The sequence below is a fragment of the Rhinopithecus bieti genome, unplaced genomic scaffold, assembly GCF_001698545.2.
Source record: "Rhinopithecus bieti isolate Rb0 unplaced genomic scaffold, ASM169854v2 scaffold_4709, whole genome shotgun sequence".
Lineage (NCBI taxonomy): Eukaryota > Metazoa > Chordata > Mammalia > Primates > Cercopithecidae > Rhinopithecus > Rhinopithecus bieti.
In genome coordinates, this window is record NW_016805139.1 from 1,308,370 (window position 1) to 1,322,770 (window position 14,401).

Consider the following 14,401-nt stretch of genomic DNA (forward strand, 5'->3'; position numbering starts at 1 on the left):
TNTTTTTTTTTTTTTTTTTGCGATGGTTTTGCTCTTGTTGCCCAGGCTGGAGTGCAGTGGCACTATCACGGGTTACTACAACCTGCACCTCCAGGGTTCAAGTGGTTCTCCTGCCTCAGCCTCCCGAGTGGCTGGGATTACAGGCATGCGCCACCACACCTGAGTAATTTTGTATTTTTAGTAGAGACGGGGTTTCTCCATGTTGGTCAGGCTGGTCTCAAACTCCCAACCTCAGGTGATCCACCCACCTCGGCCTCCTAAAGTGCTAGGATTACAGGTGTGAGCCACCGTGCCCAGCAGTTCAAGTTTTAATCACCTCCAGAATTAGCCAGGCAATAAAATTAACTGTGCACACATAAATCCTCCAGTCAGTGTTTTAGTGCCTTATTTATTTATTTAGAGACCGAGTCTCACTCTTGTTGCCCAGGCTGGAGGGCAGTGGCACTATCTTGGCTCACTGCAACCTCCGCCTCCTGGGTTCAAGTGATTCTCCTGCCTCAGCCTGCCTCCTGAATAGCTGGAATTACAGGTGCATGCCACCACACCCAGCTAATTTTTGTATTTTTAGTAGAGACAGGTTCATCACGTTGGCCAGGCTAGTCTCAAACTCCTGACCTCAGGTGATCCGCCCGCCTTGACCTCCCAAAGTGCTGGGATTACAGGCGTGAGCCACCGTGCCCGGCCTAGTGCTTCATTTAAAAATATAACAGGCTGGACATGGTGGCTCATGCCTATAATCCCAACACTTTGGGTGATTGAGGTGGGAGGACACTTGAGCCTAGGAGTTCAAGACCAGCCTAGGCAACATAGGGAGATCCCACATCTCCAAAAAAATTAAAAATAAGCTGGGTGTGGTGGTGTACACGTATAGTCCCAGCTACTTGGGAGATTAAAGTGTGAAGATCACCTCTGGAAGGTGGAGGCTGCAGTGAGCCATCATAGTGCCACTGCACTCCAACCGGGGTGACAGAGTAAGACCCTGTCTCCAAAACCAAAAATGCAAAAAAGTAAACAGAAAACCAAAGTTCACTAGATATTTAAAGGAAGTTGTGTACATGAAAGAGAGCAGCCCAAACACATAAACAGAAGTAAAAAATCTGGAGAAGGCCAGGCGTGATGGCTCACACCTATAATACCACCACTTTGGGAGGTGGAGGTAGACGGATCACTTGAGGTCAGGAGTTCGAGACCAGACTGGCCAACATGGTGAAACCTTGTCTCTACTAAAAACACAAAAATTAGCTGGGCATGGTTGCTGGTGTCTGTAATCCCAGCTACTTGGGAGGTTGAGGCAGGAGAATTGCTTGAACCCAGGTGATGGAGGTTGCAGTGAGCCAAGATCGTACCACTGCACTCCAGCCTGGGTGACAGAGTAAGACTCTGTCTCAATAAATAAATAAATAAATAAAGTACAACAATTATTAACTCAAGGCGAAACCAAGTATATGAAAGGGACAAACATAATACACTTCTGTGCAGTAAACAATACTTAGTCAACAATGTAAATACTATCAACCAAAAATTATGGTATATCAGAAGGAGAAAGGGAAGGAAAGTTGGATATTAATTACCATAATAATAAGTTAATAGGCTGGGCACAGTGGCTCACGCCTATAATCCCAGCACTTTCGGACGCTGAGGCAGGCAGATCGTTTGAGGTCAGGAGTTCAAGACCAGCCTGACCAATATGGTGAAACCCTGTGTCTACTGAAAATACAAAAAATTAGCCGGGCATGGTGGCAGACGCCTGTAATCCCAGCCACTTGGGAGGCTGAGGCAGGAGAATCGCTTGAACTTGGGAGGGGAACGTTGCAGTGAGCTGAGATGGTACCACTGCACTCCAGCCTGGGCGACAGAGCCAGATTCCATCTCAAAAAATGTTAATAGATGGCTGGGTGCGGTGGCTCACGGCTGTAATCCCAGCACTTTGGGAGGGCAAGGCAGCTGGATCACGAGGTCAGGAGATCAAGACTATTCTGGCCAACGTGGTGAAACCCCATCTCTACTAAAAATACAAAAATTAGCTGGGCATGGTGGTACATGCCTGTAGTCCCAGCTACTCTGGAGGCTGAGGCAGAATCGTTTGAACCCGTGAGGCGGAGGTTGCAGTGAGCCGATACCGCACCACTGCATTCCAGCCTGGCACAGTGAGACTCTGTCTCAAAAAAAAAAAAAGTTAATATATAAAGTCTAGAACTGTAAATTAGGAAGTAAAAGCATAAGCCTGCTATTTAGACATATGGAAGCATATGTAAGTGACAACTAAAAAAGTTGAAGTGTCTGTCTCCGGCGAAGTAGATGGTTGCTTTCCCACATAAATTTTAAAATTTCTTATTTATTTATTTATTTATTTATTTATTTAGAGACAGAGTTTCGCTCTTGTTGCCCAGGCTGGAGAGCAATGGTGTGATCTCGGTTCACCGCAACCTCCGCCTCCTAGGTTCAAGCGATTCTCTGGCCTCGGCCTCCTGAGTAGCTGAGATTTCAGGCATGCACCACCACACCTGGCTAATTTTATATTTTTAGTAGAGACGTGTTTCTCCATGTTGTTCACGCTAGTCTTGAACTCCCAACCTTAGGCGATCTGCCTGCCTCAGCCTCCCAAAGTACTGGGATTACAGGCGTGAGCCACCACACCCAGACTTATTTTTTATTTATGTTTTTGACACAGGGTCTCACTCTGTTGCCCAGAGTGCAGACCCTGTGCACTCTGTGGAGTGCAGCAGCACAATCACAGCTCACTGAAGTCTCAACCTCCTGGGCTCAAGCAATCCTCCCACTTCAGCTACTTGAGTAGCTGAGACTACAGGCACCTGCTACAACACCGGCTAATTTTTGTATTTTTTTGTAGACATGGGGGTTTTGCCATCTTGCCAAGGCTGGTCTCAAACTCCTGGGCTCAAACAATCCACCTACCTCAGCCTCCCAAAGTGCTAGGATTACAGGCATAAGCCACCATGTCCAGACCCTTTTAATATTTTAAGAAAAATTTATATGTATGATTTGATAAAAAATATATAACTGTTTTACATAAAAATATATGTAAGCTGTTAAAATATGAATTTTTAAAAAAATTAGAGCCAGAACCAGAAAAAACAGAAATTACAATAGATGGGGAGAGAGGGAGACATAAATATGCAGATTATAAAGTTCTACACTAAGATGGAACATGGTACTTACTGATGAGCCTAGAATTTGAGCATCATAAATGTCAAAGTGAAAAGAGAAACGTATTTATTTATACAGTTTTCCTCATCCAGGTAGAGAAAATGCAACAAGTTCCTTGAATAAGCAACATATCTCCATACTTAGCTCTAAAATAAATTTATCAGATGGAATATGATATGCTATTATCACACACCATCTATAACCAATACGTACCCAAAACAACTCCACTGACACGGCATTTCCCAGTGTGTTCAGGCTCTGGTTCTGTAAGAATAAGATCTTCTACAGCTCCCTCCTGAACAGTAAGCAGTGGTGTATTCAAGATTTCTTTCTGTCAAAAGAAAATGTCAGCTGAAACATGGTAATTAAACAATCACTATAATCTTTCCTGTGCTCATGCCCTATTCTTACCTGCATGTTCTGTTTATAGAGTTTCCTATCAATCTGAGCTCTCAGACCCCATACAGCTGGTCCCTTACGCCGGTTTAAAACTTTATAATGTACACCAGACTGGTCACAGATGCGAGAACACAGGCCATCCAAGGCATCTACTTCCCTCATTAAATGTCCCTTTCCGATGCCACCAAAGGAAGGATTACATGACATCTGACCTAAAGAGAATAGACATAAACAAAATAAATATATGAGCACCTTGTACATAGTGACTACTTAATAAGGAAATATTTATACAGGTGACTATAATCATCCCATACGATAAAAAATAGAAAACGTGAAAGATATACTACAAAGAAAATCCCAAAGACCCAATGGGATGCAAAAGTGTCCAGGGCAATCTGGATGACAAACCACTTCCTGAACTTCCTTTTGTTTTTTTGTAAGATGGAGTCTCACTCTGTTACCCAGGCTGGAGTGCATTGGTGCAGTCTCGGCTCACTGCAACCTCTGCTTCCCAGGTTCAAGCAATTCTCCTGCCTCAGCCTCCTGAGTAGCTGGGATTACAGGTGTCCGGCACCATGCCCGGCTAATTTTTGTATTTTTGGTAGAGACAGGTTTCACCATGTTGACCAGGCTGGTCTCAAACTCCTGACCTCAGGTGATCTGCCCACCTCAAGTGATCTGCCCACCTCAGCCTCCCAAAGTGCTGGGATTACAGGGGTGAGTCACTGTGCCCGGCCTGAACTTTCTTTTGAATCTCTTCCTTGATGCATATTTTTACTGTTTCACTAGGTTGCCTTTTCCTTTCAAATTATGCAACAAGTTCCTTACCCCATGAAACCTTTCTAAATCAAGTACACTTGGTTTTTTAATTTTTTGTTCTTTTTTGATACAGCACCAGAGGAATCTACCAAATCAAGCACACTTGTAAGAAGTCCTTAGTCCTGGCCGGGCGCGGTGGCTCAAGCCTGTAATCCCAGCACTTTGGGAAGCCGAGACAGGTGGATCACGAAGTCAAGAGATCGAGACCATCCTGGCTAACATGGTGAAACCCCGTCTCTACTAAAAAATACAAAAAACTAGCCGGGTGAGGTGGCGGGCACCTGTAGTCCCAGCTACTCGGGAGGCTGAGGCAGGAGAATGGTGTAAACCTGGGAGGCGGAGATTGCAGTGAGCTGAGATTCGGCCACTGCACTCCAGCCTGGGCGACAGAGCGAGACTCTGTCTCAAAAAAAAAAAAAAAAAGTTCCTAGTCCTTCAACATAAATAAGGACAAAAATAAATAAATAAAAAACAGGGCCGGGTGTGGTGGCTCACACCTGTAATCCTAGCACTTTGGGAGGCCAAGGAGTGTGGATTGCTGGAGCTCAGGAGTTTGAGACCACTCTGGGCAACACAGTGAAACCCCGTCTCTACTAAAATACAAAAATTTAGCCAGGCGTGGCAGTTTGCACCTGTTAAAACCCAGTACTTGGGAGGCTGAGGGCAAAAGAACGCTTGAACCTGGGAGGTGGAGGTTGGGCAGTGAGCTGAGTGGCATCATTTGCACTCTAGTCTAGGTGACAAAGTGAGCCTCTGTCCTCAAAAAAAAAAAAAAAAAAAAAGAAAAAGAAAAAAAAAGAAAAGGCCCCTTGGGGCACTGTTGGAGCACAACCCAATTATTGGTTCTCCATAAAATGCCATCTGATATTTTCTTTTGGGCACTAACTGTTGCAGGCATTAAATATATTTAAATTACAAATTCTTGGAAAGTGAGGCCCATATTTTTATACCTTTCCCCTTTACCATTTACCCCAGTTACCTGGGGGCTAAACCCAATGTGTTTTACCTTCAAAAGGTTTTTTATGGGTTGAGGGACGGGGCAAGTTGTGTCAAAACATCCACACATCTACTGCCACCCCACATCAAGAATCAAAGACTCCAAAGTTATTATTATTTTTTTGAGACACAGTTTCCGCTCTTGTCACCCAGGCTGGAGTGGCAATGGCATTGGATTCTCAGCTTCCACTGCAACCTCCACCTACCGGTTCAAGTGATCTCCCCCGCCTCAGCCTCCCGAGTAGGCTGGGGATTACAGGGCACACGCCCACCACCGCCTGGGCTAATTTTGTATTTTAGTAGAAGACAGGGTTTCTCCATGTTGGTCAGGCTGGTCTCGAACTTCCTGACCTCAGGTGGATCTGCTCGCCTTGGGCCTCTTCAAACTGCTGGGGGATACAGGCATGAGCCACGGTGCCCAGCCAAGACCTCCAAAAAGTTTTAATGGTCTCCACAGGGGAGACTTGGATCAGCACTGTGATGATGGAGCAATGAAGTGTCATTATGAGGAAGTTGTGGAAAGGATCTGGGGCTCAATTTCTAGACCTACACTTATGAGCTTCTGTGATCATGGGGCAATTACTAACATACCTTAGTCTCTCTACTGTAAAAACAGGGAATGGACAAGCTGTGTTAGATTCTTTTCCTTCCTTCTTCCTTAAAAATAAAACTCCTGGGGCTCCTTCAAAATGCTGGGATTACAAGCGGTTGAGTAATCCACCCCTGGCCTAGGTCCTTATTTATTATATTTAAAATAGAGTTTTTGGGCTTCATAAAATTTGTTGCATCATCCTTGTGCAGGGCTATGTTAATCTCTATATCATTCCAACCTTTTAGTTATGTGTTGCCAAAGCAGCACTAAGATCTTTATTTTTTAAAAATATAACAACAGGTTTATATTGTTTAAAATATAAATAAATTGTTTATTAAGTGGTTCTTGTGTTTTATTTTAAAAAATTATTTACAGACGACTATGTTGCCCAGGCTGGAGTGCAGTGACTACTCAGGCACGATCGTTGCACATTACAGGCTTCGCTTTCTGGACTCAAGAACTTTTCCTGCCTCTGCCTAACCAGTAGCTGGGATTGCAGGTGCGCAGCACCCTGCCCAGCCTGATCTTTATGTTTCTGTCAAGATTTTGTGACGCCCTTTTGAAGAACCATGCTACCTTTTTTTTTTTTTTTTTTTTGAGACAGTCTCGCACTGTCGCCCAGGCTCGAGTGTAGTAGTTCCATCTCAGCTCACTGCAAGTTCCGCCTCCCGGGTTCATGCCATTCTCCTGCCTCAGCCTCCCGAGAAGCTGGGATTACAGGCACCCACCACCACACCTGGCTAATTTTTTTTTCTTCTTTGTATTTTTAGTAGAGCCAGGATGGTTTCGATCTCCTGACCTTGTGGTCCGCCCGCCTCGGCCTCCCAAAGTGGTGGGATTACAGGCATGAGCCACCACGCCTGGCACCATGCTACCTTTTGCATCCTATATTCCTTCTGGGTTGTCGTCTCTGGATTTTTGCTTAGTACTAGACAGTACTTTTTTTGCTCTAACGGGTAATTGTTGGATGACCATTCTGTAGCATCATGATAGATACTAGCTAAAACATCAACTTGTAAATTACATATGCCTCTGTCTTTCCTCCTGCCTTGCTTAGGAGCGAGCAGTAATTAGAATATTGTTTTGTAAAAGTTGTGCATAAATCACGTATTTATTCCTGAAATCCTTCTTTAAAATGACGATTCAGCTCATAACTGTGAAGAAATTTATACTATTAATTGCGGTTTTGTGGGTGGGGGAGAGAATGCTATATGATTTCCTGAAAGATTATACTTTTAAGATACATTTAAGTGGGTTGTTTTTTGTTTGTTTGTTTGTTTTTCTTTTTTTTTTGAGACAGAGTTTTGCTGTTGTTGACCAGGCTAGAGTGCAGTGGCGTGATCTTGGCTCACTGCAACCTCCACCTCCCGGGTTCAGGTGATTTCCTGCCTCAGCCTCCCAAGTAGCTGGCATTAGAGGAGACCGCTACCACACCCAGCTAATTTTTTTGTTGTTTTTTTTTTAGTAGAGATGGGGTTTCACCATGCTGGCCAGGCTGGTCTCGAACTCATGACTTCAGGTGATCCACCCGTCTCAGCCTCCCAAAGTGCTGGGATTAAAGAAGTGAGCCACTGCGCCTGGCCATAAACGATTGTTAATAATGTTAATTCACCCTTTATCTGGAGTAACATAGTAGAAGGTAAACGCAGCAATGAACCAAGAAGCTACCAGCGAGTATTCTTGAAGTTTCTCCCTTTCCCAAGGCACGGACCCTGAACCCCAACCTCCCACAAGGCACTACTGTCAGCAGCAGCATAATCTATGGTTCGCAGAATAGACTAATCCAGAGTTGTGGCCTGGCCTGCCTGATCTTTGCGAGACACTGACCGAGGCTGAAACCACAGAAGGTAGGATTCCCACTAGCTTTGAGGGAGGGTCCCCCACTTCAGACCCGGGGAGGCGGGAAGAAAGCAGCCTGCGTCCTAGCCGGGATCCACAGCACCCGCGCTCCTCACCGATCGTGTCCACGCGGTGAGTGAGGAGCAGAGTCCGAGAGCCGCACCGAGCCGCGGCGGTGGCTGCCTCAGTCCCCGCATGTCCTCCACCAATGACTATCACGTCGAAATGCGGAGTCCGGGGTGCCGCGCTGTCACTGCTTAACCGTGCCAACGGAAACTGCTGCTTGGTGAAGGAAGCCGCGACCCAACGGCCACAGCCTCGGAAGTAGAACATGCTGGGAGAAAATCTATCTGACTTTGAAGCTGACACGAGTGACGGTCAAAAAAACTTACGCAACAAGAGAAAATCTGCAGGGCGCGGCCATCTTGCTTTAATGTCACTGCGTAAGACGTCTACGTCCAGCGTCGCCGATGATTGGCGGTTTGGAGTTACTTTCCTAGCGAGGGAGATACGTGATCGCACTGATGGCAGGTTGTGTGTTTTCTTTCCTAGTTCGTGCGGGCTTTTTGATTTCCTATGGTTCTGGGTTGGGAGCTCCTTCTAAAGGTCGTCTTTTGTCCTTTCTCAGACCCTGTGGTCCTTATCGCCAGGTGGTCACCTACGATCAATGAATTTGATCACTTTGCCTTATCAGATCTTTGTGATCTGGCAATCTGATACAATGTCACCTTCTGTTTGTCTATAAAAACTAAGGGTTGAAAATAAGAATAGATTCGGGCTGGGCGCGGTGGCTCATGCCTGTATTCCCAGCACTCTAGGAGGCTGAAGCAGGTGGATCACGAGGTCAGGAGATGGAGACCATGCTGGCCAACGTGGTGAAACCCCATCTCTACTTAAAGAAAAAAAAAATTAGCCGGGCTTGGTGGCCTGCGCCTGTAATCCCAGCTACTCAAGAGGCTGAGGCAGGAGAATCGCTTGAACCTGGGAGGCTGAGGCTGCAGTGAGCCAAGATTGCGCCACTGCACTGCATCCTGGAAGACAGAGTGAGACTCCTTCTCGAAAAGAAAAGAAAAGAAAAAGAATAGATTCGAAAGGAGTTCAAATATATTTGTGAACGAAAGATTCATGATGGTGCCCAGGTGTGGTGGCTCACACCTGTGATCCTAGCACTTTGGGAGGCCAAGGGGGGCGCATTGCCTGAGCTCAGGAGTTCGAGACCAACCTGGGCAACATGGTGAAACCCCCATCTCTACTAAAATACAAAAAAAAAAAAAAAAAAAAAAAATAGCCAGGTGGTGGGAAGCAATGCGCCTGTAGTCCCAGCTACCAGGAGGCTGAGGCAGGAAGAATTGCTTGAACCCCCTAGGCGAGGTTGGAGTGAGCCGAGATTGTGCCACTCCATCCTCAAAAAAAAAAAAAAAAAAAAGAGATTAATGATGCTAATTAGAAGAATTGGTCAGTTTGGAGTAAATGCCAGCCTTTTGGAATTCACAGCCTTCTCAATTGACAGCCTTTCTCAGAAAGGAAACGTTGACTGATTGGAGAATAAAACGAAGTGTGGTATTGCAGGATCTGGCAGCAGCCTGCAATGCAATGGGCTCTCTCTTTGTTTCCCAAGTCAGATCGGCAGGTTGAGAAAAATAGACACACACAAGATAGTGAAAGCTGGTCCAGGGGGGTCACCACCTTCTGATCCCATGATGCTGCCAATGGATGGATATACCGGCATTTTATTATTAAGTTTAGTGAGAGCGGGAGAGGTAGTGAGGGATTTAGGGTCATTTGATTATGAGGTGAGAGGGTCACATAGGGAGAAGTAATTCTTTAACATAACAATCTGTAATGCAGAAGTAACAGTATACACAGATAAGAATTTACTATATGTGTGCATCCAGTAATTTTCTAAGCAGAGCCCTTAAACAGAAACAGTCTTTCTATACCTATGATTACAAGATATTAATCGCCAGTAACAGTTGCAGCTAAATGCTGGTTACAAACAATCCATAGAAACAGGAACGTGAAGCTAGACAACCGTGTTAGACCAGAAATTCTCAGAAGGGAGTATGCCCTTAACCCCAAAGAGGCCTAGAAGAGCTGTGGCAAGATGAGGGTGTTTATAGCCCTATCTTATCCATATGAACAGATGCCCCTCATGCATCCGTTTATAGGCTCTCCACAAGGGTCACATTCCATTCCCAGAGCTATGAACATCTGTTTTTCTGGGATAGGAATCTTGGTGATATGAAACCTCCCTGACTGCACATCATTCATAGGCTCTCTGCAGGGGGAGGTACATCACCCGCTGTTGGCTCATTCTGGCAGTCCAACCTGGCATTTTCTTTACACAATCCTGCATGCAACTTTGTATTTATAATAATCAGGAGCATTTCATCTTTTATTCTGTAGCAATAGTTTCAGGGGGTCTCCCTACAGCGTGGCAGTTTTATTGTGCTAATTATAAAAAGTATCAAACACATAGGCCAGGAGTGGTGGCTCACACCTGTAATCCCAACACTTTGGGAAGCCAAGGTGGCGGATCACTTGAGGCCAGGAGTTTGAGACCAGCCTGGCCAATACGGCAAAACCCTCTCTCTACTAAAAATACAAAAATTAACCTGGCATGGTGGTGTGTGCCTGTAGTCCCAGCTACTCAGGAGGCTGAGGCAGGAGAATCGCTTGAACCCAGGAGGCAGAGGTTGCAGTGAGCCCAGATGGTGCCACTGCACTCAAGCCTGAGTGACTGAGCGAGACCCTGTCTCGAAAAAACAAAACAAAACAAAAACCCACAAAACAAAAAACAGTAAACATTATTTCTTTTCTTTATTATTATTTTTTTCATAATAGGATCGCCTTCTGTTGCCCAGGCTGGAGTGCCATGGCGCTATCGTGGCTCACTGCAACCTCCGTGTCCTGGACTCAAGTGATCCTCCCACCTCCATCTCCCAAATAGCTGGGACCACAGATGTGGGTGGACACTAGGCCTGGCTAATTTGCTTTCTTTGTTATTTTTTGTTTGTTTGTAGACATGGGGTTGGGGGAGGGGGTGTCTCACTATGTTGCCCATGTTGGTCTTGAACTCCTGGCCTCCAGCAATCCTCCCAAAGTGCTGGGATTACAGGTGTGAGCCCCGCTCCCAGCCTATTTTTGGTATTTTTTTCTTTAAAATTTTTTTTCCACTTTCTGCAACTTCAGTTACATATTTTTTAATAAAAATTAGATCATAGCATATGCATTGTTTTGTAATCTATTCTTAATAATCATGAACATTTTTCTATCCAAAAAAATAATAATAATCACTTAAGACATAAGGAAACTCTAGATGATACCTTAGGGATGAGGGAAAGTACCCAAAGATTAAAGTGGGAAGGCGTTCATATCTCAAGTACAGAAAGCCTTTAGAGAGCATGGGCAGTGCAAAGTGGGGGGTTTATGGAGGAAGCAGCAGCTCTGTGTAGACCTCCTGGGCCACAGGTGGGCTTCACAGAGGGGCTTGCAAAAGGATCAACTTCTGGGGTATGATTCTCTGGCCCACAGGCAGCTATATTCAGGCAAGGTGGGAATTTTAGTTTCTCTGTCTAGAAGGCAGTGGACAGGTTATAAACAGGTCAAGGCTACAAAGTCACAGGGAGATCACTTTCTGGGTTGTTACTGCTCTACCAGATGTTCTCATACCCAAGATGTTCTCATACCCAGATGTTCTCATACCCAGATGTTCTCATACCCAAGGCTGACTAGAGACAAACATGAGGTATACAGAATAAGATGTAATCCCAGCATTTTGGGAAGCCAAGGTGGGCATATCACTTGAGGCCAGGAGTTCGAGAGCAGCCTGGGCAGCATGGTGAAACCTCATCTCTACTAAAAATACAAAAATTAGCCAGGGTGGTGGCATGCACCTGTAATCCCAGCTACTTGGGAGGTTGAGGTATGAATTGCTGCAATGAGCTGACATTGCACTGCTGCATTCCAGCTTGGGTGGCAGAGTGAGACACTGTCTCAAGAAAAAAAAAATAAGAAGTGGTAAAGTCAACTAGATAAAATATATACCCACAAACAAATTTTCTGGGGTTTCCTACTAGATAAAATCCAAGTTCCACATCAAGACTCAACAGTCATTTTCTCTGTGATTTGGACACTGATTGCTGCAGCAAGTTTGAATAAAGCGTGAGTTCTCTTCCTTTGGTAGGCCAATAGTAGAGATATTTGATCTGACCCAGTGGATTGTTGCTTGTGTGCTTTTGGTTAAAGAAACCACCAGTGACTTAAGGGGACTTTAGAAACTGATGGAAGAGAGCATTTATTTTTATGTATTTGTTTTATTTTATTTTATTTTTGAGACAGAGTCTTGCTCTGTTGCCCAGGTTGCAGTGCAATGGTGCCATCTTGGCTCACTGCAATCTCCACCTCCCGGGTTCAATCAATTCTACTGCCTCAGCCTCCTGAGTAGCTGGGATTACAGCTGCCTGCCACCACGCCCATCTAATTTTTGTATTTTTAGTAGAGACAGTTTTCACCATCTTGACCAGGCTGGTCTCGAACTCCTGACCTTGAGATCTGCCTGCCTCAGCCTCCCAAAGTGCTGGGATTATAGGAGTGAGCCACTGGACCTGGCCCGGAAGAGAGCATTAAACTAACTGTAGAGTCAATTACAGGATTTCATGACAAGCAGCTGGAGTCCTTGGAGAAAACAAACAGAACCATAGAGCAGAGGCCTTCAGAATGTGGTAGTTACCCCTGAACATCCTGGAAGACTATCCAGATGCACTTACACTTTCTTTTTTTTCCTCTCTCTCTTTTTTTTTTTTTTTTTTTTGGCAATGGAGTCTCACTCTGTCGTCTAGGCTGGAATGCAGTGGCACTATCTCGGCTCACTGCAACCTCTGCCTCCCAGGTTCAAGCGATTCTCCTGCCTCAGCCTCCTGAGTAGCTGGGATTATAGGCATGCACCACCACACCTGCCTAATTTTTGTGTTTTTCGTAGAGATGGTTTCACCATGTTGACCAGGCTGGTCTTGAACTCCTGAGCTCAGGTGATCTGCCTGCCTGGATCTGCCAAACTGCTGGGATTGCAGGCGTGAGCCACCACACCTGGACAGCTCTTGCAGTTTCAAGGAAATGGATTTCCACAATTCAGCTTCCATTTTACTCTTCCCTGAAACTAGTTGGCTTCGGAACAAGTTTGACTATGCAATGGTCCTCCTTCTATTTCTCCTTCTTCTATATTTCACAAGAGAAAAATATACCTTTCTGGCATCCTAATTCAAACTACGGCTCATCGCTCCAGGGTGGTAAAAATCTCTTTGAACTTAAGAGAAGGATATATAAAATATTTGTTTCAGGGAAATCTTTTAAAAGTAAGCCATTTTGTCGTTTGACAGGTGAATGGATAAACAAAATGTGATATATACACACAAAGCAATATTTTCAGCCCAAAACGGAAGGAAATTCTTGCAACATGGATGAACATTGGCTAAGAGCAATAAGCCGGTAACAAAAAGACAAACATTGCATTATTTCCCTGACATAAAGTACTTAGAGCAGTCAAAATCACAGTCAGAAAGTAGAATGGTGGTTGCCAGGGGCTAGAGAGAGGAGAGAATGAGGAGTTATTGTTTATTGGTACAGAGTTTCAGTTTTGCCAGATGAAGAGTTTTGAAGACAGGTGATAGTGGTGGTTGCACAGGAATGTGAACATACTTAATATCATTGAACTCTACATCCCCAAAAAATGGTTCAAATAGTACAAAGGGAAAAAAAGTAGTCAAGGCTTTTTAAACCCAAGAGGTTCTTGTCTAATATGCATTTCTTTTTTTTTTTTCAGACAGAGTCTCGTTCTGTCGCCCAGGCTGGAGTGCAGTGGCAGGATCTCACTCACTGCAACCTCTGTCTCCTGGGTTCAAGCTATTCTCCTGCCTCAGCCTCCCAAGTAACTAGGTTCACAGACATATGCCATCACACCTGGCTAATTTTTTGTATTTTTAGTAGAGACAAAGTTTCATCACGTAGGCCAGGCTGGTCTCAGAACTCCTGACCTCAGCTGATCTAGGGCTCCTAAAGTGCTGGGATTACACGCATAAGCCACCGTGCCTGACCTCTAATACACATTTATATCAAGGGCTTTAGAAATAGATACTTGAAGGCCAGGCACGGTGGCTCATGCCTGTGATCCCAGCACTTTGGGAGGCCAAAGCGGGCAGATCACCTGAGGTCAGGAGTTTGAGACCAGCCTGGCCAACATGGTGAAACCCCATTCCTACTAAAAAGGTAAAAAAAAAAAAAAAGTAGCTGGGCCGGGCGTGGTGGCTCACGCCTGTAATCCCAGCACTTTGGGAGGCCGAGGCATGTGGATCATGAGGTCAGGAGATCGAGACCATCCTGGCTAACAAGGTGAAACCCCGTCTCTACTAAAAACACAAAAAAATTAGCCGGACGTGGTGGCAGGCGCCTGTAATCCCAGCTACTCAGGAGGCTGAGGCAGGAGAATGGCAGGAACCCAGGAGGCGGAGCTTGCAGTGAGTCAAGATCCTGCCACTGCACTCCAACCTGGGCAACAGAGCAAGACTCTGTCTCAAAAAAAAAAAAAAAATT

At 45.1% G+C, this 14,401-nt stretch overlaps 1 protein-coding gene across 1 annotated transcript in view; it reads right to left on the reverse strand.

Annotated features, from left to right (window-relative positions):
* The window catches only part of MTO1 (mitochondrial tRNA translation optimization 1), a 41,614-nt gene extending 33,238 nt beyond the window's left edge, over positions 1 to 8,376 (reverse strand). Inside the window, exons 1-3 of the mRNA XM_017871322.1 lie at positions 7,930 to 8,376; positions 3,580 to 3,779; positions 3,382 to 3,499 (exon numbers count right to left, since the gene is read on the reverse strand). Of these exons, the coding sequence (XP_017726811.1) occupies positions 3,382 to 3,499; positions 3,580 to 3,779; positions 7,930 to 8,146 (535 nt within the window). The 5' untranslated portion in view covers positions 8,147 to 8,376. The remainder of the gene's footprint in view (positions 1 to 3,381; positions 3,500 to 3,579; positions 3,780 to 7,929) is intronic.
* Positions 8,377 to 14,401: the final 6,025 nt, after the last annotated feature.